Source organism: Perissodus microlepis, chromosome 3 (genome assembly GCF_051167445.1).
Source record: "Perissodus microlepis isolate ML-2025 ecotype Zambia chromosome 3, ASM5116744v1, whole genome shotgun sequence".
In the NCBI taxonomy this organism is placed as follows: Eukaryota; Metazoa; Chordata; class Actinopteri; order Cichliformes; family Cichlidae; genus Perissodus; species Perissodus microlepis.
In genome coordinates, this window is record NC_140463.1 from 42,949,855 (window position 1) to 42,975,090 (window position 25,236).

At 40.1% G+C, this 25,236-nt stretch overlaps 2 protein-coding genes across 2 annotated transcripts; one reads left to right on the plus strand and one right to left on the minus strand.

Annotated features, from left to right (window-relative positions):
- Positions 1–86: 86 nt before the first annotated feature.
- On the minus strand, positions 87–5,470 carry LOC146391576 (prostaglandin D2 receptor 2-like). The gene is made up of 2 exons (XM_084924545.1): positions 5,220–5,470; positions 87–1,235 (listed from the first exon to the last, which is right to left on the minus strand). The coding sequence occupies exon 2, from the start codon at positions 1,170–1,172 to the stop codon at positions 87–89; it is 1,086 nt and encodes a 361-aa protein (XP_084780671.1). The 5' UTR covers positions 1,173–1,235; positions 5,220–5,470.
- A 6,007-nt stretch (positions 5,471–11,477) lies between these two features.
- LOC146391577 (uncharacterized) lies at positions 11,478–12,853 on the plus strand. Its single transcript, XM_084922858.1, has 5 exons — positions 11,478–11,520; positions 11,658–11,981; positions 12,089–12,433; positions 12,534–12,665; positions 12,754–12,853. The coding sequence occupies exons 1-5, from the start codon at positions 11,478–11,480 to the stop codon at positions 12,810–12,812; spliced, it is 903 nt and encodes a 300-aa protein (XP_084778984.1). The 3' UTR covers positions 12,813–12,853.
- The last annotated feature ends 12,383 nt before the right edge of the window (positions 12,854–25,236 follow it).

Below are 25,236 nucleotides of genomic sequence, written 5' to 3' on the forward strand. Positions count from 1 at the left end.
TAGACAACAGGGAACGTTTTTATGTGCAGTTGAGGTAAATAAAACCTTCTTTGCACTTACTAAAGAAGAGATGGTATGTTTTACTTCTAAACTGAAGTACTCATACTTTCTTCCTGAGTTGCAAGGGAATGCTTCTTTCTCGTCATTATCTCAGAGTTGCCGATAGAGCTCCGAGCTGTGCTGCGGCGCCGGGCGAACTCTGCAAGATCCTCAGCCAGAACAGACTCCATCACTGCACCGAGAGAATGTCGGATCTTACTGCACAGGTCAGGGCAGCTGAACACATACAGAACAGGATTGAGGACGCTGTTGAGGAAGCCGATCGTCGCTGCAACTGGGAGAGCCTGTCTTATAAAACCCTGAATAGACTGAGAGTTTGGAGCCATCACTTCCATGACGATGAATATGTGGTAGGGTGCCCAGCAGAGTACAAAGCTCACCACCACAGACACTACAAGCCGAACAAAACGAAAAGGGCGACGGTTACATCTGTTTGCTATTATGGAGTGTACAACAGCATAGCTCACTATGATGATGACCAAAGGGATTAAGAAGGCAAAAAACAGCTTCATTATTGCCAGTCCTTCTTTCCGCTGTTTAATTATAGGTTTATTATTTGTCTGATTCTTTGGTTCAGGCAGGAATCGTTCATAATCATAGTAACAGAGATTCCGGCCATCTTTTAAAGGGATAACGTCACGAAACAGGAAGAAGGGGATAGTGCAGATCAGAGCCATGGCCCAGATTACCCCACATATCTTCTTAACTAGTTGGATGTTTCTGTGGTTTTGGGCCCAGACAGGTTTCAGCACCACCAAGCAGCGGTCCAGAGAAATGGCCGCCAGTAGGAAACCACTGACGAACATGTTGAGAAAAAAGATGGAGGAATGGATGCGGCAGAAAGTTGTCCCCAGTGTCCAGGTTTTGCCCCGGGCCATGTACAGGGTGAAGAAGGGCAGTGAAGAAGTGGCTAGCAGGTCAGAGACTGCGAGGTTCAGGATCCAGATGCTAATGATGGAGCGACGGACATGGAAGCCCACCACTGCAACGATGAGGAGGTTTTCCACGATTCCAATTGTAGCAAAAATGCCATGGAGGGTAATGGTAAAAACATTCAAAGAATGGGACCCTACAGGGTGGCTGGATACATTATGGTTGTTATTTTCAGTCATCTTGCATGAAAAATTTCTTGTCGTCGTGTTGGCTGGTTGCAGTTCAGATGACGTGCTTCACAGCTGAAAGAGAAAGCGATGATAACATGTAAAATCAAACAGTTCAGTTAGTGGAATCTGTTATGAAAGAGCAAAGTCATTTCTGATTTTTTTTTTTTTTTTAAGAAAAAATTTTGTTGTTATTGTTTAAATGTGGTTACTTTACGAGGAATGGCTCAGCACAAATCTGATTTGTCTGTTCTTGTTCAGTAATAGTATATAGCTACTGGTCTATATAGTATAGCTACAGTAAATGGAGTGATTCGTATATTTCTACGCTATATTCAACATGCCACATTCACACACATTCTATCCTTTGAAGTGCTTTCTAACTACCATTCACACTCCGATGGATGCATCAGAGATATCCTGCCACAAGGATATTTTGCATGCAAACTAGGGTGAGCCACCAACCACCAACCTTCCGATCAGTAGACGACCTGCTCTACCTCCTGAGCTACAGCCACTGTATGAAAGTGTTGAACCACTCCTTATGTCTTTCTTGTTTTCTAGTAAAATTGGAAATACAGATCTGGTACATTTATTTTATTTGGTATCTTTATTTTTCACAGTTTGAACTCTCTTAGGTAAGCTTTCTTGTCATTTCTTTGAGTAGTCTTCAACTTCAGCAGTTCTCCAGGCTTCCTGGGGGACAATCAAAGCTTTTCTTTGGATGTTGATTGGTTTTTATTCCATTGTCTGTTAAGATAATTTCAAACTGCTTCGGTAATGTTGAGGTTGGGCAAGCTGCTGTGTGCTGATGATGATTTCAAATTTGGATTTATCACTTTATAAGACATGTTGTCACTTCTTTTCAGTCCAGTACTTGTGAAAAAAAGCATTCTTCAGGATGGAGCTGATATATCCCAAAATACACAACCACTGAGACCATTTTCTGATCATGACTTGGAGATACTTTTCATCTGCCGCAGATCATTTTTATCTTGGTCTGCCACTGCTTTTGTCGTTCACTTATCAATTTGCCCCAGTTTTCTTTAAGGACACACTGCACACCATCCTGAGATATGCCATTTTTTGACTAATGACTCATTAAGAATCACATTGTTGGTGCAAAAATACCATTTTATGCCTCTCAAACTGTGTTATATTTGATAGTTGCTGAAATAGTTATTTGAAATGGGAACAAATTCTATACTTTTGTGAAGGAAAATGAGTCCTTTAATACGTTTTCTGTTATGTGCACACAGTTAGGGAGTTAGGGATGATTCCATAGGTACATTTCAAGTGGCTTACAAAGACATTGCCCTGAAACTGGTCAATATTGGGTTTGTTACTTGTTACATTTCTTAATGCTGTAATGCTGGACAGTACTTGATTACCCCCACAGAGAAACTAAATTATTACTTAAACTCTGCTGCCAATTACCAGTTAACAGTATAAATCTTTTGCCACACGTGAGTAGAAGTCATCATTCTTTTAGTGTTTAATTATTAACACGAAGTGGACAACACTGAAAACTGGTTCAAAGAGACTTCAAAGTGATCGCCACAGTGATTATACAGTAGAACCACACAGGAAGAAACCTTGGCTGCGAGACTGACTGCACACTCAGGTTTAACATCAGTCTGGGTTCTTCACATTGTGTTAGCATGCTATTTGTGGAGATCCTTGCAAAGAGTTGATGTCATGTTAATCATTTGTAGTTACTTCTGTCCTAAACGCACTTTGCACTTGACCAATTTACCTTGTTGTTTTGGGCCATTGGAGTATTCCTATCTCCACTTCTCAGAAGTTGTATACACCTCCACCATTGTCCCTCTCCATGCATATGAAGTACAATCAGTTGATTGTAGCACAAATGCGCCGAAAGAAAAAGACACGTTTTTCAACCCAGTATCATGTAATAGACACGCCGGTCCACTGTGTCCATTTCACGTTTGCCTCTCACTAGCGACTTCGTGGCTTTAAAAGTCTCCTCCTGCTGGTGATGCAGCTTCTACATGTGTGCCCATTTTACACTAGGAAGGAGAAAAGCATGATGAACACAGTGGACAGGAGTGCCTATTTCACACTTTGCTGTAAGACTGAGTTGTATTTGTTGTTTGTTTGTTTGTCTCCGCCCAGCACGCAGATAACTGAAGAACCTTTGGAATAATTTCAGTGTAAGGACATTTAACTACACATTTAATCCCTGGCATATGTTAATATAAGATTTAAAAAATGCAATAGTTTTTCCCAGTTCAGGTTTTCTTTAGTTTTGTTTTTGCCATCCCTGCCTTGTGTTCTGTTATGTACAATAAACCTGACTTGCATCTTAGTAAGTGCCTGCATTTGAGTCCACTTTCCCACACATCACACGACTGCTGCCGCAGCCTTGACATACTTAACTACTTTAGTGTAGTGTGACTGGCTTTGGGGAGTTTAATAAGCTGAAAAGCTATAAATAAATAATACATTTATTTAACCCTGGAGAACCCATGGGGTCAGAGCCGACCCCATTGGTTTTCTAGGGAAACCATGGGGTCAAATTTGACCCCATGGGTTCTCCAGGGTTAAAAAGCCAAAAATGTATGCCTTCCATCATATTTTCCAAAGCTGTCCAGCGGGCTAGATTGGGTCTCTCTGCTGTGCCGATTCTGGCCCCTGGGCCTTATGTTTGACATCCCTGATCTAGGCTTAGCAGTATGATTTGAGTTATGGTTGGCCTAATAGTGAGTAAATGGTTCAATAGACAGAATGAAGGGCAATTGAAATAATTTCACAATTACCCCCCCCCTCCCGCAAAAAAAAAGAAGTGGAATATATTTCAACATAGATTGCTGTCAGCTTCACCACAGTGGGTAATTAGGAGACTACAGGTTGTTGTGTCTCAGAATATTCGTTTCTGATAGTATGACACCAAACAAGTTAAACTTTCTAAAGTACCTTGTTCCTCGTTTAGTTTTTTCAACAGCTGTTACACCCTTAAGTCAGTTTCCTGTGTCAATCACAGACAGTGTTTTTAAAACAAAACAAAGCAACAACAAAAAAGTGTACACAAGACTGCAATCTAAGGGGTTGTAACTGTGCCTGTGTTTACATGGGCGCTTTCAGCTTAAGGTGAAGGTGAAGAGAGTAAGCTCGAACTGCAGGGCCCTGCACTACGAGGCGAGTTGAGCATACTCAGGCCATCTGTCCGTCAGACCGCTGACAGTCAGGATTAGCAGTCATACGAAGCTGGTTACAAACTTGCTAAATTAAACCAGGGTTTTCCCCTGCATGTTCACAGGAAGTAGGCATGGTCTGGGTATCATCTGACCGGTTTACTGGTCACATGACTCTCTATGAGCGTCACCTACTCGAGAGACTCTATCAGATGCTGATAAAATGGTTATCAACATAAAAGAAGAAGACAAAAAATTGAACTTTTCTAAGGAAAAAAAACTGTATATAAAACCTAGAAACTTTAAACTTATGCATTAAAGCTTGCTCCCATGCACCATGGTCAAGGAGCTGCTGGAGTCTGTCTGCAGATCAAGTGAAGTTATTCCCCTGACTGAACAGGTAGTCTAAGAGTGTGCTCTATCTTCTAGTCTTTGCAGTTCCAGTAGTGTAAAAGAGACCTATCAGCAGATTAGAATCAAGCGTGCAACATTTGCACACTTTCTGCATCACCAACTGAATGTGTGTAATTCCTGTAAGAATGTGATGCATAGTTTGCGCTTCGGTCAGTGGTTTTAGTACGTTCGCCTTAACAACTTGCACCTATGAAACACGTTGACCCTGCAGAGAATCAGTAATGCACTTTAATAATGCTGAACAAAAAAATGTGGCGTTTTTAAACTAAACTTTGTAACATCAGCTGCTCTCTGTTCTTCTCTGAGCTGCAAACTCAGTGCAGTTTAAGGGTTTGAGAGTAAAAATTTAACTGCAGTGTCTGTATAGAATAATGTTTAGAATAATAACACTGCTGTAAAGTTCTTTCACTGACCACAGAAAGCAAACAAACAAAAAAAGATTAAAGAACCAGGAATGGCGACGCTATTTTCTGAAGTATTGATTTCATACCTGTAGATATCTAATCTGCTTCACGGCACAAGTTACCATGGTGATATGTTCCTTTAAGAAGTGAATCACTTCTGTAGTTCAGCAAACCCAGTGTTTATCCTGAAGTTAGCTTCGTAATCCAGGCATCAGGAATCAGAGAAATCCGGGGAAAACTGAGAGTACATTAGGGGAGAATCACAGATGCTATGACAAAGGACCAAGAGGAGTTTCTGCCCATAATAATGGGCAAGTGGAGACTAGTAGGGAACGAGGTACAACAACAGGGACAAACAAAAACAATGAAGGCATTTAGTCCCTATCAGAGTCCAGAAGATAAAACAGACAACAGTTCACACGCACCATATTTGGTCTATAATGCACTATTACATTTGATACCCACCTGCGATAAAGCCTGTCTGACTGGAGAACACAGTGATGTAAGGAGGGAAAAAGAGATAAACACACTCAGTCGCAAAAGAGTGAAATTACAGGCTAAAAAAGCAGAATCCACATCATTAGAGTTTACAGGGCACAGCTACTCTCACTCATACAGAAGACTGTTACACACTGCGGCAGTCTTGATACATTTATGTAAACTCACAAGACGCAACAGTGCATATGTCAATGTGCAGGAAAATGTCTGCACAAAAACTCTGGATTTAAAGTATGATTTAGGCCAAACACTTGGAACCAGGGCATCTGGTGATATAAACTATAATTCAATTCATTTCAATTAAAGTGAGTTTACTTCAACACCAGTCACCTCAAAGCACTTTATATTTTGAGGCAGATACTCTACAATAATATCATAAAAACAAGAAAAGAAGAAATGTCAGCAGTTACATACAGATACACTACACGCACATATACATTTGTGTGGGAAACTTCCAGGCTTGCCATAAAGTCCTATTTTAAGAAACCACATTGGTATAAAATTGTAAACAGTGATGTAAATAGTCATGTTAATTATGGTTCTGTCAACAGCGTTTCTGTTTTTCTTTGCCAAACTGGCTGCTCTTATTGCTGCCTTTTCTATTCTTTTCTTCTCTTTCTTTTGTTTGTCATTCTGGTCAGCCCGTCTGCGTGAGTTTTCACAATTAGTGGTCATCAACACTACTGCCCCCCCCCCCCCCCCCCCCCCCCAAAAAAAAAGGAAGAAGAAGAAGAAGAAGAACGCTTTTATTCTGAACCTCCAGCATGCATTTTTAGAGTGACACTGCAGAACAAAACAGCATTATTTGAAAGCAGCTTGATAGCTGAAAGCTGAATAATTTTGTTGGCAGTATCTCTGCATCTCTTTGTCTTTCACACTTATTGCTCTTGTTCCCCACATCCTCTATACACAACTTCAACTGCAGATGTATGATATGACCTAATAATGTAGCACATGCATATACAATGAATTAAATATGACAGTAATTAACTCAACGGCTAACATTATTACATCGCAATAAAACACAATAAAGACAGCTATAACACCTAAAAGCACTAAATTAGGAAGAAGGACTGGCATGAACAATTTGGATTATATATATTTTGTCATTCATTGATTTATTTGGTTACTGCGTTGCTGCTGTGCCAAAATCTTCTAAAAATTCTATCAAAAGTAGTTTTACAGCTTTTATTAAAGTAAGTCTTTATCTGAAAGATATATTACAAGCCACATCATTCATGCTCATATTAAAATGGCAAGCTATTACCCATTTCCAGTACATTTCATGATTCCAGTGAATATGGATCTGAGTCATCAAAAGCTGCTCTTTGAAAGTGAAACTGGACAATGGATTCACAAAATGCAACAACAAAATTCTTACCGGTTCGTTTTGTTTCTGTTTTGTCTGCAGCAGGTCTGATGTGGTCTCTGTCGTGCTGTGTTACTAGATGACACTTTGACAGCACTAGCCTCATGGATGTATAAGTACTGTGAAGTAGGAAGTCACAAACCTCAGAATCAACCTAAAGTCTTCACAAGATTGAAGAAGACTATAGCCAAGTGTCAAACCAGACACCAGTTTCTAAAGACGCCCAAGCTGTTCAGACAAATAAAGTCACCAGTCTGTAACTAAATGAAGATAAGTCATTTTTAGATTGATACACTGCCAGTATATAAAGTCAGTATAGACTACCACAGTATCATTTGAGTCACAGGAAAAAGGCCAGACGCTATCACTGACATCTACAAGTATTCACACAGCATTGCTTTCATTTTTGCAGACATTACAGCTGTTGAAGACTCAAATAACTGACACGATATCACACAGAATCTGCTTTTAATGCATATCCTGTGTGATATATATCCTGTTCATCCTGTAATCTCACGTATTTTTATCTGCTAAAATGTTCAAAAAAATCACTGGTCACTGTTTTAAAATATATAAATACCAACTGGCCACTATATCAAGTACATTTTGTTAGCGCAGAGTTGAGAAGATAACATCACACAATCGGTGCAGAATCGTCGACTGCCTATCTGTGATTCAAATCTCGTGTTACACCACTATTCAGAGGTGCTCTATTAGACTGAAATCTGGTGACTCCATTTGAGTACAGTCACTGTCATGTTCAAGAAACCAGTTTGAGACGATTCAAGCTTTTTGGCCTGGTGCATTATTGTAGCCATCAGAAGATGGTACACTGTAGTCATGAAGGAACGGACATGATTAGCAACAATGCTCAGGTAGACTGTGGTGTTTAAACGGTGCTCAGTTGGTACTAAGGGACACAGAACGTGCCAAGCAAATATCCCCCACGCTGTTACACCACCACCAGCTTGAGTTTCACTACAAGGCAGGATGGATCCATGCTTTCATGTCATTTATCACAAATTCTCACCCTACCAACTAAATGTTTCAGCAGAACTTGAGACTCATCAGACCGAGTGACATTTTTTGTCCAGTTTTGATGAGCCCGTGTTAATCGTAGACTCAGATCTTGGGGATAAAAACATTGGAGAAAATGAGAGAATTTCAGCCAGTCCTCATACATCCTGTTTGGTTAACACTGAGTCTCATGCATGCTGTTAAATTTGGATCGTTTCTCTCACCCATATATTGTGTTTTGTCCTCAGTGCCTTCTCTCTCTCTCTCTCTCTAGCTCTGGACTTGAACATCTCACTTGCGCAACCAACCTTTCCTTATTACTGTGTGCTGTTTTTCTTACTGCTCACCTTCTGCTCTCTCCTTAACCAGACGAGGCCTTTGACAGAAGGGAGTTCGTTTTCCCCACTGCCACCAAGTACAAAGTACCTCAAAGTACCTTGCTGGATTTCTCTTTATAACACTGGAATGTCCTAATCTAATAATGTTAATATTTATTGCCAGGGACGACCGTGGCTCAGGGGGTAACCAGAAGGTCGCCGGTTCGATTCCCGGGCTCTCTGTCCTGGTTGTTGTGTCCTTGGGCAAGTAGGGTACTGGCCTACTGGTGTTGGCCAGAGGGGCCGATAGTGCGATATGGCAGCCTCGCTCCTGTCAGTTTGCCCCAGGGCAGCTGTGACTACAACCATAGCTTGCCTCCACCAGTGTGTGAATGCGAGAGTGAATGAATAGTGGCATTGTAAAGCGCTTTGGGTGCCTTGAAAAGCGCTATATAAAATCCACTCCATTATTATTATTATATCACTATAGCAAAGGTTTTACTTGGAATACATTGTACCAAGAAAGTGTTTCTTTTTCTGTGAATCCAGCCCTCCTCTATAAGTGCACTGAGTCTACACTGACACCTGCTGGCCAATGATAGTGTCGCCCCTTCAAGAAAGCCCCTCAAAGTTGCTCAATTTTATCAAACCTATGCATGATAACTGACCGGGAACATAATACAAATTTCCTAATTACAGATTTTATCACAGGGAGTTTTCTCAATTACAAAGCAAACATGTTTTTAATATGGTGAAGAATGAAGTGCTGAGTTATAACTTCTGCTTTCTGTCTTTCTATATTTGGTGGTTGATAAGGAGAGAGCACAGGGCATGGTCTACGTTTCTTGACATGAAAATTATACAGTGACAAAAAAAAATAGTTGACTGCACGTCGCTGACAAGTCATTTACAACTACGATTGTTTTCCCCCACTCTGCAGTGAAGTGTGAATCTCTAGAGCTGTTGTTGTACTTTCCTCTGCATGCTTGCTTCAACAAATAACATCTTGGCAAACCTTTTCTGAGGTTAGTCATTTGTCACACAAGTTTTTCTGGAGCTTGTTCAAAAGACAAAATAAATAGATTTGAATTCATTTAAGACTTTACAGCTTCATCTGATCATGATTGGTATGCTTCCTGTTTGTGAGAGACTATAATTTAGAGGTGTTGAGTAAACATAGCAGTTTTTAGGTTACTGTGGGAAACGATGACAGCTACAAGCACACACTCACTGCATTTTAAACAGTAACAGGGTGTGGGGTTGCAGTCTTCTCCAGAACCACTTATCCAAAGAACATGAGTGAATGATTGAAGCCTTCTGTGTTGATCATGCTGGGTTAAGGATTAAATATTAGAAAGAGGCTTTTAAATTCATCAGTGTCCTCACAAAGATAGCCAAACTACTCTATGTGTGTGTTTGTGCAATCCTCTCCACCCAGGGAGTGGACCGGGCAGCAGATGTGACTTTAGACAAAATACCATAGCTGCTCATCCAAACAACCTGGGACTGCACTTATTGAGGTCTTCTGCAATACACCAAATCTGAATCAGATAAGAGTTTACAACTGATCAGACAGACAGATTCTTCACACCACTTACATGGACTGATCAACAGTCTGACTCGCCTGGTTTCATGTGATCTTTCCAGCTAAGCAGTGTCAGATCTGGTTAGTACTTAGATGAGACACCGGCTGGGGGAACCAGTAAGCCTAGTTTATAGCCATACCACCCTGAGCACACCCGACTGAGCAACACATTTACTGAAGTAGTTCTGAACAGCGCTAAATCTTAAAATATGAAATACTAGCATATGACATTAACCAAGATTCATCTGTCAAATCATAAAACACCCAAGAAAGCTCTCTGATCAGACAAAACTGCTTTGTTTACTATGTTTGCATTATCTGTCAGTATAACACACTTGATGACCTGACATTTACCCAAAATAGCACATCTGCGCTTATCTCCATATACATTTACATTTACATATCTAATGCCCTAATCCAAATGCATGCTCGCCTTCCTTTTTTTGAAAGCAGACTGCTTCCTCTTGTCTGATCTGTGCAACCAAGGAAAAAGACCAGTGGAATCCCCCCAAAGCTCCAGACCTGCTCTGACCTCTTTTTGTTCAGGATCTGTGCTCTGACAGCAACAGTTTTACTACTGCTGTGTGTGGGTGTAATACCAGTCTGTTACATTGCTCCCTTATTGTCACTCACTAGAATAAATACAGTTTTCTTTAAAATAGGTAATCTGAGTCAGTCATCAACATAAATAAAATATGCAATAATAATAAATAATCCTTTTTTGTTCTTTAAAACAGCGGCTCCCAACCTTTTTTAAAGGGCACTGGTCCGTGATCTGGGGGTTGGGGACCGCTGCTTTAAAACACTAAAAATTAGATGACTTACATCTCAGGGGGACTTAGAAATGAAAACAAATATAATGCTGATATTCCACATCTGTAAAATACAAATAAAATGCATTTAGGAATGTTTGAAACGTTGTGCACTTTCTCTCAACCTCTAACTAATCTTGAGAGTTAGATATTTTTTGCTTTGAATCACCGTTTCACTTTGTGAACCACTTAAAAGTTTGAGAACCAGAATACAAACAAAGTGACTCATCAAGAAATCTTAGATCATGTGTGGGGGAAAAACATCAGCGGTGAGGATAATACAGTTCTTTGCTGCCCTCTTCAGGTCAAATGCAGAGCAGTCATCAAAGGAAGAAGAAGCATCAAATGCATGCACACGGGGATGCAAAGTCAAAGTACACAAAGGTCACTGCAGTGGGCTTTGTGTACTTCTATAGCTGTGAAAAACCATCTACACCATAAAGACAGCAACGCAGTTCAAGCAGAAGCAGGTGTTTGATGGAGAAGCTGATAAAAGTGCAGTTTGGATTCAGGATGTGTGAATTAAGTATGTACACAACGCATATGTATATATGCATGTATTTGTATTTCTCATTAAGAAAAAGGTCAGTTCAGAGTTTTTGACTTCCTTCTGTGGATGAGCACTGACACCCACACCTCTGTTACGTGTACACCTTTTCTGCTGAGGCTGTAACTTCTCTCTGTGGCTCCTTTGATCAAACTCCACTCGTGCTGGAAGAGGTTGAACAGTGAAGTGAGAGTAAAGGATGCTCAGGTTTTACGTGCTCCTGGTTCCTCTCTTTAGAGCCTGTAAGTCCTTCACACTCACTTTTTATTCATTTATGCTGTAAATGAGTTGCAATTGCCTTAAATCTCACGATCTTGTGTTTGTGGAACTGTGAATTGGTATTGCAGCAGTCTCTAACTTATCTTGATTTGTGTTCCAGATGGTGCGCTCCTCTACGCTAACCTTGGAGATAATGTGACTTTGCATTGCTCCTTTGCCTCCAGGGCCAAATATCTCTCCTGGTACAAGCAAGTCATAGGAGAGTCACCTCGAGTCATATCCTCTTTCTACAAACATTTACTCGACTCCAACAGCTTCCACCCCGGGTTTAAAAACAATCAACGCATTTCAGTTGATAGTGGAGAAGATTTCTATCGTCTGAACATTTTTAATGTTCAGGATTCTGACTCGGCCATGTACTACTGTGGACAGACCAGCATCTCAGTCACTAAATTTGACGACGGAACGTTTTTGGTCCTGAGAGGTAATGTGGAAAGTTTTTAAGATTTGGGAATATTAACAATATAAAAACAAATCTGCTTTTTTTTCTTGCACTTCCTATTTTAACATCTGTTTTTAATACTTTTTCAGAGCCCAGTCACAGGACTTTCCTAAAGCAGCCAGAATCAAGCTCTGTGCAACAAGGAGACTCTGTGACACTGAACTGCACGCTGCTCAAAGGATCCAGTGCCGAAGAAGACAACGTTTACTGGTTCAAAAAGGATACAGTAGATTCTCACTTGGGAATCATGTACAGCCACACAAATAGCAGCAGCCAATGTGCGAAGAGGTCTGAGTCCAGCTGCTCTGCACAGAGATGTGTCTACAGCTTCACAAAGAAGAACGTGAGCCGGTCTGATGTCGGGACGTACTACTGTGCTGTGGCTTCATGCGGCGAGGTGCTTGTTGGGAAAGGCACGAGACTGGATGTCGTAGGTGAGGAGCATATGTGTTAAAACTGAAACCTATTATAGTTTCTTTCACCCTCTTATTTTCCTCTTTTGCTTACTCTACGTTGCTTTGTATGTCTTTGCAGTGAAACAGGACGAAGCTGTCCCTGTCTTGGTTAAGACTGTGGTTGCAGCTCTGGTTGTCTCAGTTATTTTCAATATAATCTTCTGTGGTACCCTCTGCAAAATAGTCCAGAGAAAAAAGTGTCCCTCTAAAGGTAACTATTGCCTATCATAAAAGCATTCTGATGACTATAAAACATGTCAGCAGTTAAATTTCTCTTTCCTTTCTATTTCTTTCATAAGGGTCACTTCAACAGCCTAATACTCCAGAATACACTGCGAACTGTGAGGTTAGTAAATGAGAAAAAGCACAGTACAGTAAGTCTTGAAACACCTCTGATTTCTTATATTTAGCTTCAAAGCAGCTAGACTTTGTGGTCATTTGTTAAATGGTCTTGAGCAATAGTTCTTCAGGCTTTCTCTAGAGTTTTTCTTTGGACATGAACGGCTTTTTCAGTCATTTTCAGTCCAGTGCCTGACCACTGTGGGGAATATTTATCAAGGGATGAACCAGTGCTGTATCGACACATAACACGCAACTTAACAATGAACAGTGTTGGGAAGGTCCCTTTTAAAATGTATTCTACTACAAATTACAGGATACATGCCCCAAAATGTATTTTGTAACGTATTCCGTTACATTACTGAATGAGAGTAACATATTCTGAATACTTTGGATTACTTAATATATTATCATGCTTTTTACAAGTACATGAATGTACTATTGCTGTGTGATTTATTACTATTACTGAAGAATACTCGCCATACCAATAACAACTAGATTTTTAAAATCTTGATATAAAATGAGTAACAGTAGGCAGTAGCGGTTTTTGATACGGGCAACACGGGCGGTTGCCTGGGGCAGCGTCATGGTGTGGGGCAACATCACGGGCATCGGCAAAAAAAAACCAAAAAAACAAAACAAAACAAAAAAAATTGCTCGTACTCATGCTGCCCCGACGTCATGCCAGCGCATATTGGGAATGGCATAGGCACCGATCGGTTTTCTATCGCCCATTTGCTGGGAGTAACGGCGCCCTCCGTTTGCGAGGTGCGCCTGCTGCTTGCTCCACAGGGAGGAGAGGGCGGGGCGGCGGGGGATTCTCTGGCTGGCTGGAGCAGCATCTAATAACCAACTCGCAAAATAAAGCAAAATAAAAACAAACCAACAAACACGAAAACACCAGACATCCTGATACAGACTTATAATTTGCATCGATGTTTTTTCGAAATTCTATACGCGTAAAGTGAGTGCGAGAGCCCTCGGTGCGCCTGCTCGCTGCTGAAGTCAAAGTAAACTTTATTGTCATCTCCGCTACATACAGTCCAGTAAATAGAGAGACGAGATGATGAGGCTCCAGTTACAGCAGTGTAAGTAAACAAACAATAAACTAGGGGTAAAGGGATCAATAACAATGTATAATTTACAGTTTGATGATTTAAAGTCTCACACACAACCTGTCGAAAGGGGAGGGGCCCTGCTGCTTCCAAAAAGAGCACATTTCATTCATAATGATGTAAATCCAAGTCCATTATGTATTCATTATTTGAATCCTGGGTTGTGCGAAATCCCAGAAATAAACCTTAGACAAAGTGAATCTGTGAACTAAGGTGTAGGTCTATTAGGTTATGTTGTGGTGATCCTCGAGTTGGGGGATGGGTGTTCATACTGGAGTGCAAAATTAAAACCAGAAGATGGACAAGAAAAGTTCAAAGCCATCAGGTGCTCAGTTTATAAAAAAAGAGAAAAGAAGAGGAGGAGAAATGAGCAAAAGATACAGGTAAGCAGATGTGTGATTGGATAATGGCAGGTCATCCTGAAACAATCAGAGTCAGAATACTTTACAAATCCTTAAGGAAATAATGTGGGTTACAGTTGCTCCAAAACGAAATGGTAAAAATAGTAACAGTAACAGACTAAACTCCAAACAATACATTATGTTACAGATTTTAATATTAATTAGTCATTGTCAGTTGTTGATTTGTCCTGTTCTCATTGTATGACGAATTATGATGGCTGTTTGGTAGCCGTTTGCATACTATGCATACTCTCTCTCTCTTCATATGTGTGTGTGTGTGTATATTTCTCTGGTGAAATTCGGTATGGTTCCGACATCAGTTTTATGTTAATGTACAATCCTTAATATGTTTTATGTGTGTGTGGGGGGAGGGGCACCAGAGGGAGTGTTCACCCAGGGCGCCAAACAGGCTAGGACCGCCACTGACAGTAGGGTGGACATTAGATGAGGCTGAACTTTTTGCAATGATCCCGGATAGAAACTATTCCGCGCATATATAAAACAGGTCTGTGGCTCCGAACCGTAGTAAAGGGACCTCTGGCTAATATGTCGGGTTTGGTGTCGGGCTCGTAACCGAAAACTAGCTTTACTTTGTTGTCTGGGTCAAGTTTGAGACAGAGAGAGGCGCTCAAAGGCTGCACCAACGGGACTTGTTGTTTCGGAGGAAAACAGAAACACAGTGTACAGTCGAGTCTTAATAGCTTACTTACAGCTGGGCTCGTCAGGCACTCTTTTTGGCTGCAGTGGTTATTATTATATCTACATGCTTCCAGCTCACTTTTCTGGTCGGTGACAGCTCGTACTTTTCCCTTTTCTCCCTCCCTCACGCTCACAGACACATAACGGGTATAGCAGTCCATTCTCCCTGCAGCACGGACTACACTGCCCATGAGGCTACATAGTTTAGGGCTGTGCCTGTAACACTATACCTATTTCCTTCATATTAAATCATTTTTTGAATAATTTTTTTAAAAATATTTATTCACGTCATTATGCGGGCCGCAAGGAGAGTTGACATGGGCCGCGAGATTGAGACACAGGCATTGGAGCCTCTTAATGCGTGTTTTGTTTTGGTTTCCACCGACGTGGAATTACCAAAAATAGAGCATAGCCTAACATATGAAACAGGAAAAGACCTCCGTATAATCTATTTATTTCAACAAAGTAACTGCATTCTGAATACCACCTTTTTAAAACTGTAACGGAATACAGTTACTCATATCTTGTATTTTAAATACGTAACGCCGGTACATGTATTCCGTTACTCCCCAAAACTGACAATGAACTAATATTAAATTGTATCTTTAGGCACAGCACATAATTTCTTCCTATTTCTTTAGCCGAAGCTTCCAAAAATGCCAAAGATAGCACAGTGTGACAGACATAAAATAGCAACTTTGCACCAACAAGACAATTCCCAAGGATCTGTGAGCCAAATACTTGGTATATCTCAACACAGTGTGTCTATAAATATTTGCAGGCATGAGTAGGATCTGAGAATCATGTTCTTAAGAAATAAAAAATCACCAGCAAAGACCTGACACAGCTCCTGAGAGATGCTTCCGGTCTTTCAGTTGATCCATCAGGTGAGAAAAACCTGAAGTACACCACCGGTAGCAGGTTTTATGGAGTGAAAAATCTAAATGACAAAATGTCAGTTCACATTATCGTTAGTATGTATGGAGGAGGTCAGGATAGAGACATGACAGTGAGTGTCTACAGCCATCTATCAACCACAGAGGAGACTCTGTCATGGTTTGGGGCTGCATTTAGCCAATGATGTTGCGCATTTTGTCAAAATTGATTGAATAAAGGGAAAATAAGTAGATTGAGATTTTAATCCATTTAATTTTTAATAATAATGATCCCAAACATGCTGCCGGTCCAGTAAAAGCCTATATGTATAGTCATGAACTGGCCTCCCAAGAGCCCAGACTTCAACATTTTGAAACAGTTTGGAATCATTCTGACAGAGAACAGAACAAAAACCAGCCAACGTTCAAAGAAGAGCTTTGTGCTCTTCAGTTCTGGAGAACTATTCCTGAAGACTACTAAATAAATTACAAAAAAAGATTAAGAGTTAAGGCTGTGTTGAACAGGGTTAGAGTGTTCATAAAAAAATGTTCAAACTTGTTGGAACTGTACAAAGCCTGCCGTTTTCTTTTAAACTGTATTTCCACACATTTCACATTTTCCTAGTAAAATATAAAAAATGAGGGGTGGATGAAGACTTTTGCATTGCACTGTATATGGACAAATTCTCGCATATGGTTTTTGTATTTCCCACAGAATGAAGACTGTGCTGTTGTGCAGTATGCAACTGTGAATTTCAAGAAAAAGATTGAGACAAGTAGGAGACAAAGAAAGGACACAGTCAACGACCCAATCTACTCTGCAATTAGAACGTCTCACGTGGAGTGATTTTGTTCAGTCAAGTCAAAATTATGGCCACTGTCTCTCCTACATCTGTGATGTTGGTTAATATTAACTTCTCAAAGAAGGTTGTTCGATTAGTTTTGGTTGTTTATTTTTAAAAAAAGAGGATTAGGCTCCAAGTGGAATAAATTTCAGGATGCACTGATGGATGGAGGGTTGGGTGGGTGGATTGCAAAAAGGTTTCCAATGCAATGCACCTAAATGAGTTATTTGATCAACAGTGCAACAGTGCAGACATTAGGGGCAGGACTGTTTGTGGCTGAGTGACCTAAATTCACTTTTTCATAACACAGTGGAAAAAAAACCCCAAAACAAAACCGCCCAGTTTCACCACACAATGCATCTGCTGCCCAAAGTGGCGAACGGGTAGCCAACTCAGTGTTCCTGGCCTATTTTAAAGAGGAAAAAAAGTTATTACAGGAAACACATTTTGATGTACACTCTTTCATGTCTTCGAAACAAAACTACTTTCAGACAGTATTCATTTGTGCACACTGAGTGAAATCACAGTGGAGCTAGCTTAACTCAACTCTTAACTCTACTGAAACTCAGCATATACGTTAAAATTTATGAGCCTACATTTGGTGACCCAACTAAATTTCACTTCTTAAACTTTTCCTGTGGGTTTGAGTTGTTTGTGAGCATTTAAGCTGGGCATTAAATTTTTACCAGAGGTTGGACAAGTAAAAAAAAAAGTTTGAAATAACTCAAAACACGTTTTATATTTTAGATTCTTTAAAATAGCCACCCTTTGCTTTGATTACTGCTTTGCACATAGCACTTGTTGGCTATTTTGCCTTCACTCTCCCATCTCATCCCAAACCATCTCAACTGGGTTTAGGTCATGTGACTGTGGAGACCAGGCCATCTGACGCAGCACTGACTCTCCTTCTTGGTCAAATAGCCCCCACACAGCCTGGAGGGATGTTTGGAATCACTGTCATGTTGAAAAATAAATGATGGTCCAACTAAACACAAACTAGATGAAATGTCATATCGCTGCAGGATGCTGTGGTAGCCATGCTGCTTCAGTGTGCCTTCAGTAAAAAAAAGGAAAAAAAGAAAAGAAAAACCATTAAATGAGAAGGTGTGTCCAAACTTTTGACTTGTAGTGTATATATGAACTTTATTTTTCTAAACTAAGAGAAACAGTCTTGATGTTGAAACAAACCTAACTAGATTCCAGGGTCTAGAGGTTTTGTTTGAGGGTTTTGTGGTGCTTGTCTTGTGTCTTTGTTTTTATTCTAAATTTATCTGTTCCTTTACTTTGTGAGGCTTTGCTCCACATTGCATATGTGTGTCAGGGAAATATTAAGTTATGTTTTAACTTTCCGTTATTGTTCAGCTAAGGGAGCAGAGATAATGGCAGGTAAGCAAAACGAGAAAAAGTGCTTTATATTGGAAGGTTAAGACCCTAAATTAATACAGAGACAACCCCAACAATCAGACAACTCCCTATAAATAAGTGCTTTGGCAGCAGTAGGAAGGAAAAACTCCCTTTTAACAGGAAGAAACCTCCAGCAGAACCAGGTTAAAAGAGTGGCAGACATCTGTCACGTTGGGGTGTGGAGAGGAAGACAGGAGATATTCATAGTGTGGAAGAAAACCAGATATTAATAATAGCTAAGTAAAAGTTGGTAAGTCAGTTATCTACTGGCTGAATCCCCATATTTATGGTACTTGTGTATTACCCCTATTAGAAAAATGTGACAAATGTCCTCCAAATGCAGGGATGTAAAACTCATTTTACATCGTGGGCCACATACAGCCCATTTTTGACATTAAGCAACCCAAACAGTAAAACTACATGTTAAATGTGTGCTTTCTATGTGTTTGTTTTTTATTAAAAAATAAATCTGTCTTTTAATTGTTTCTGTTTTAGTTAATTACTTGGTATGCAGTATGAAAAGAGATGGGAATCGAGAACCGGTTCTTGTAGAGAACTGGTTCCCAGTAGTCCAATTCCCCAGAATCCTTAGTCTGCCTGCATATCGATCCTGCTTATTGGTTCTTACACTCTCAGATAATTTTCCACAGTAACATGAAAGCAACTTATCGAGTAGCATAAAGAACATCTTTCTCCTGCGTGTAATTAAGTAATGTAATGCATTACTTTTTAAGTTTTGAGTAATGACCCCAGCAAGGATCAAAACAAAGAGCGGAAATGCCTCCAGCATCCACAAACATTCGACCACTGAATGTAATGTTATTGATATGGATAAAGCTGTTAAATTAGTAAAAATGTTTTGACATTTTAAATCTGTGTACGCCTTCACATTTTCTGAAGCTATCCAGTGGCACAGATTGGTGTTTTTACTAGGCTGATTCCTGCCCCCGGGCCTTATGTTTGACACCCCTGCCTAAACGCAACACATGCAGGCCTTTATAAAGTGACTGTTACAAAAACAGAAAAAATACACACTCGCTGAATATGATCTCTGGGCGAGAATCACGTACGGATGTGGGTTTCCGTCATGTGCCACAGGAAACAGCTATTTTTGTGTGAATCACTTTCAATTTTAGACCATCTGAGTGATTAAATTAGGGGGGAGGGGTGTTCAAGTTAAACTTTTTTTGGACTTCCTCTTTTACTTTTTTTAAGTAACACTCTACACATAAAGGATTAGAAAAAGAATGACAAAATTATCAGAGGATTATTAGGGGATCACATTTCTTCTCACTATGACTTTTTATCACTTTATAAGCATATTTGTGTGGTTATTTTGTTAGTTATTGTCACTCATGTCTTGTTTATTGTGGGGTTTTTTGTCTGATTTTTGTAGTTACCCTGATTATGTTCCATATTTCCCTTCCTATACCTCCTGTGATTGGCACTCGGTATGTTGGAGTGTCCTGTTTACCCTGTGCTCCCTGTTACAATGCCCTAAAGACAAGTTCCAGTGTTTTGGAACCCTGTATGTAGTTGCTGCCAGTCACTGGGTCCTTATTTTCTAAAGCACAAAAGACCCAAATTTACAGAAATAGTTGCTCTTAGTGTGCACAGTAGACGCTGACTTGGTTGCAAACACTTGCCAACTACTTTCTTAATCAGTAGAGAAAGAGTGAAAAGTGTGCCACAACCTAAAAACTGAGAATGTTCACCTTCAAATCAAAAGGTTTGCCTTTCTACTGAAACCAACATGGTTCATAGGGTGAACATTCTACTTGTCTGGTTTCAGCTTGGTGGTAAGCTAGTGAGTCCTTTCAGATGTGTTGGTGTCTTGCATAAAACCTCTGCCGACCGTTGCTGAAGCCTTAAGACTTTATTTTAAATCCTTTCTTGGGTTTGTTTTCCTCTTTCTCAGCTAGTCTGTCTGAGAGATTTGCGTTTAGGCCCCAACCCTTCTTAACATGACAACAGGGACTCAGTTCCTGCATAGTGTGGAAAGAATTTTTAGACTTTCTTGGCTGGCAACAAGACTTCAGCCAGTGTTACCACAAACATTGGTGTCCAGCAGGGTTGCCTCCTCAGCCCCATCCTCTGTACCCTGTTCACCCACGACTGTGTCGCCTCCAACAAAGATAATATCATACTGAAGTTTGCGGATGACACTGCAGTGATCGGTCGCATCACGGGACGGGACAAGGTGGCCTACAAGAGAGAGGTGGCCGGTCTGGGGTCATGGTGTGAGGACAACAACCTTAACCTCCACACTGATAAGACAAAGGAGATGATAGTGGACACGAGGAAGAAGAGGAGGCCTCACCAGCCGCTGTTTATCCGGGAGCGTGAAGTGGAAAGGGTGAGCAGCTTTTGATACCTGGGCATCCACATCAGTGAGGACCTCACCTGGACACTGAACACCACACAGCTGGTCAAGACAGCTGCGTCTGAAAGAACTCACTAGCTTACCACCAAGCTGAAACCAGACAAGTGAATTTCACCTTCAAAGTGAAAGTGTCACCCTATGAACCATGTTGGTTTCAGTAGAAAGGCAAACCTTTTGATTTGAAGGTGAACATCGGCTGTATTTCCTTAGCAGGCTGAGGAAATTTGGTATGTCGGCCAAGATCCTCTGCAGCTTCTACAGCTGCACTGTGGAGAGCACATTGACCAGCTGCATCACTGCATGGTACAGCAGCACTACTGCTATGGGCCGCAAATGCCTGCAGGGAGTGATAACAACTGCGGAGAAGATTATCAGGACTCCGCTGCCCTCTCTGCAGAGCAGAGGAGAGCTGCCTCCATCCTCAAAGAACCCACACACCCCCAACATAGGTTATACCTTCATAGACGAAGGTTCAGAAGTGTGAAATCTAGAACATCCCGACTCAACAACTCCTTCGTCCCCACTGCTATCAGACTCCTGAACAGCTGACCTACCTCAACTGAAATTTTGCACATCAGGTCACTTTGCACATTAAGTTAATTTTGCACATTAAGCTCCTTTGTACATCCATCTACATCGACATCTGCATACCACACTTGTCTTCACTTACTTATTTGTACTTTTTTTAATATTATTATTTTTAATTTTTTTTATCCTTATTTTATATTTTTTTATTTTAATTTTTTAATTTTTAATTTTTTTATCTTTTTTATTTTATCTTGTTCTTTTAACCCTTACCTAACTTTGCATTTGTGAATCTAAATCTATATATATATGCTAAGATCAAAGCACAACAGTGCATAATAAAAGATTAAAATTGTTAAACCATTAAAACTATATAAACTATTTCTGCACAAAATGGTTAAAACAATGGATGGAAGTACAGATCAGTTTAAAGTTTACATATCAGATAGAACCTAATATGTAAACTGGGTGGAGGACCCTGCAATTTAATATCAGTTACGCCTTAGACCAGCAGAGGGCAGTAGCCCACCATTATTGTGCTTTGGTAAACTTGTGAAAAGATCAACATTTTGCTCAAGCGATCACACAACGCTTAGATGTGGCCGTGACCACTAGATAGCTAAGTGGTGAGATATATGTTATTTCAGGTAAGCTCACCACAAAGGCAAGATGCTTGTCTCCACATATCAAAGACTGATGTTTGTGAGACGTGTCTTGTTCAAAACACAAAGCAATCCACCCACACAGTGAGGTGTTTAGATGTGTTGTTGTGGTTGACTGACATAAAAAGCTACTCGCTGCCCCCTTTGTTCAACCCCCCCGAAACCCCACGATCATGACAACGTTTGATGTCTTAAAACAAACACTTTTCTTCTTTATTGTGTAAGAAAGGTAGCAAAGAAGCAGTGGAGCAATCTGCTGGAGCACAGTGCTACTTTCTTCCTGAAATTATGTAATTTCATAAGTACAATACAATACAATACAATTTTATTTATATAGCACATTTAAAAACCCGAAGGCACACCAAAGTGCTTCACAGTAATATGGAGAGTCAACATAAGTCAAAAATAGGGTACAAATCGGGCACAAGCACAGACAGGATAGAGGCACTAACAGACCAGGAGAGTTAGATAAATACAAAATATGCTAAGAAGACAAAAACAGCAGTAAAATTAATAAAAATAATACATTTAATAAAATCTAATAAAAGATTTAAAAGTTTAAAAATTAAAAGATTTAAAAGGGTATTAACTGGTCGGGAAAGCCAAGTCAAATAGATATGCTTTTAATCTTGATTTAAAGGACTGGATAGAGTCCAAGGCTCGAATAGAAGCAGGGAGGCTATTCCAAAGGTTGGGTGCAGCTGAAGCAAAGGCACGATCGCCTCTGGTCTTCAGTCTAAACTTAGGTTGGGCCAGGAGTAATTGACCTGATGATCTTAATGCACGACAAGGAGTGTACAAATTGAGGAGGTCAGTGAGGTAGCTGGGCACAATGTTATTCAGGATTTTAAAAGTGAGTAGCAAGATTTTAAACTCAATGCGATATTTGATTGGTAACCAGTGTAGATCAACAAGAGCCGGAGTAATAGGGTCAAATTTTCTAGTGCCAGTAAGAAGGCGAGCCGCAGCATTCTGAACGAGTTGCAGCCTTCGAAGAGAGAAGGCTTGGAGACCACAGTAGAGAGAATTACAATAATCTAACCTGGAGGTCACAAAAGCATGGATAAGTTTTTCCAGGTCCCTGTGTGGTATATAATGCTTAGCTTTAGAAATCTGGCGCAGTTGAAAAAAAAAAACAGATTTAACTACAGATGATACTTGCTTATCGAGCTTAAAGGAGCTATCCAAATAGACACCCAGGTTACGCATAGAATCGGAGAGAGAGTTAGCTAGGGGCCCCAACAGGGCAACAAGCTGGTCTCGAGGAATATGGCTGTCGAACACCATAACTTCAGTTTTTTTCTCATTTAAAACGAGAGAATTTTCTGACAGCCAATCTTTAACCTCTCTCAGACAATCGTACAGGGAGTTCAGTGATGCTGCCAAGTCATCAGTCAGTTGACAATAGATTTGAATGTCATCAGCGTAAAAGTGATAAGAAATATTGTATTTTTCAAATATGGAGCCCAAGGGTAGCATATACAAAGAGAATAATAAAGGGCCCAATACAGACCCCTGGGGCACACCACAACAGAGTGAGTAAGTCAGGAAGTTATGCTTTTAACCTGGTGCCATGATGAAATGTGACTGTCATGACTTAATTTGACATCATGTTATTTATCCAGAAAGAACAAACAAACAAACAAACAGAGGGTCGTAAGGAGTGGATGTTTGTTCAACTTTGGTCTTGTTTCCTATCGAGACGGATGTGTTTTTCAGCCGGCTGAGTAATAAGAAATGCAAAAACACGTCTCGCTACTGAGTTCCCACTGTGGTCAACCTATCTAACAGCGAGTTTAAGCCCAGCGGTTTTTTCACCAGTCCCCCCCACACAAACAACCCACCGCTCCTCCGTCCTGACAGGATGTCTATGTGGTTGTTTTTTTATGCTGTTTGTTTGTTCCAGTTGCTTCACAGTAACAGTTGTGACCTGTCACTTCTCATTCTCACGTATGCTTTGACACTTATGTCTATTAATAAGTTCAAAACCTCCCCACAGTCAAGTCACAAAGAAAAAACAGTAGTGAAGTGATGCAGAGCTGAACCTGTTTGAATATATAGAGGAAGGAGGAGGAGCAATATGATAAGGTTTGTAGGGGCCTGGCTTTACTTTCTGTTCTCTGTTACCATGTTTTTTTATAATTATTTTCATTTATTTTGCAAAAAACATTTCATTTGGTTTTAAGTTGCTAGCATATTCCTGTTTTTGATCCATTTTCATGAACTAATTTAAGCAAAGTGCTTCAAGTGTGGGCCACTAAATTAGATATTTGCCCAGCAGTGCAGGCACGCATACGTACTGTGATAATGGAAATGCCCCCGAGTGACCTGAATTTACTTCTTGAAGCACAGTGGTAAAACATACATACTCCTCCCCATTGTGGTGTTCACAGTGTTTTTGACCTATTTGGAATAAGGATTCAGTCTACATTCATAGTTTTTGATGGTTTTAAAACGTTTTGGTAAATGATGAGTTAATATTGTTTTAGGAAACCACGATAGCTTCTAGCTTTCTCTGGGTCTACTGAAACTCGGCAAGTACTGCAAATATATGAACAAAAAACTACAAAATAAGTTTGCTGACCAAGCCTCATGTACCTACTGTGCTTTCCCCTATTTTCTGTTGTGTCATTTATACTTTTTAAAATTCGATTTGACTGACAATGCTATATGATTTTTATATTCAAATGACCATCAGAATTCAAGCCTTTAAAAAAATTACCCAAATGCACTGAATTGTTTCACAATAACTACCAAGTGGCAAGACATGCTTATACGAGGATTTCAGCACAGCCAAAGTTTAAACTCACGAAACAATCCATTACTGTTGTGTTTTTCTACTCTTCTATCTGTGTACAGCAAGTGAGAGTGACTGTGAGAGATTATTCTTTATATGGTCATCTCAGCCACACATCTCTGGCTGCAAGCCCAGAAGCACCACCTACATGCTGCTCAACAGGCTGCCAATCAGAAGAGTTTGTTTAAAGGGCGGGTGCCCTTAAAGCAGGAGGAGCTAAAGCAGCTTGTTTCTACCAGAGGATAAACTGAGGGTGGTCTCACCAAGGCTCAGTATTCAATAATTATAAAGTATATTCACACAAAGCTACTTTAACACAGTCCCAATAAGAAATTGGAGCTTTTAAACTGCACATGTTCATCTATTTACATGCACCCTTTAAAACTGAAGGCAAAGAATAAGCATAATTACATCAGCTACAGTTTGGTTTTTATGATTTGAACACGGAAGAGCCAAATACACAAAACATCCGCTCAATTCTTTTTTCTTACTGCTTCAAAGAGCAACTTCTTAATATCTCTGTTTTAACCCTGCTCACTCTAAGTGAAAGGAATTGGAAAATACATAATAACATGTTTGCAGTTTATTTAAATAAAGTATGCTGCTCGGGATTTTTTGTGAACTGACTGGAAAAATAAAGACTTTATGGCCAGATGACCCAAGTGGAAAAATGTCATCTGGCTATGCTTTTTGGAGAAGTTCAACATGAGAACAGAAGACAATAAAATTACAACTGA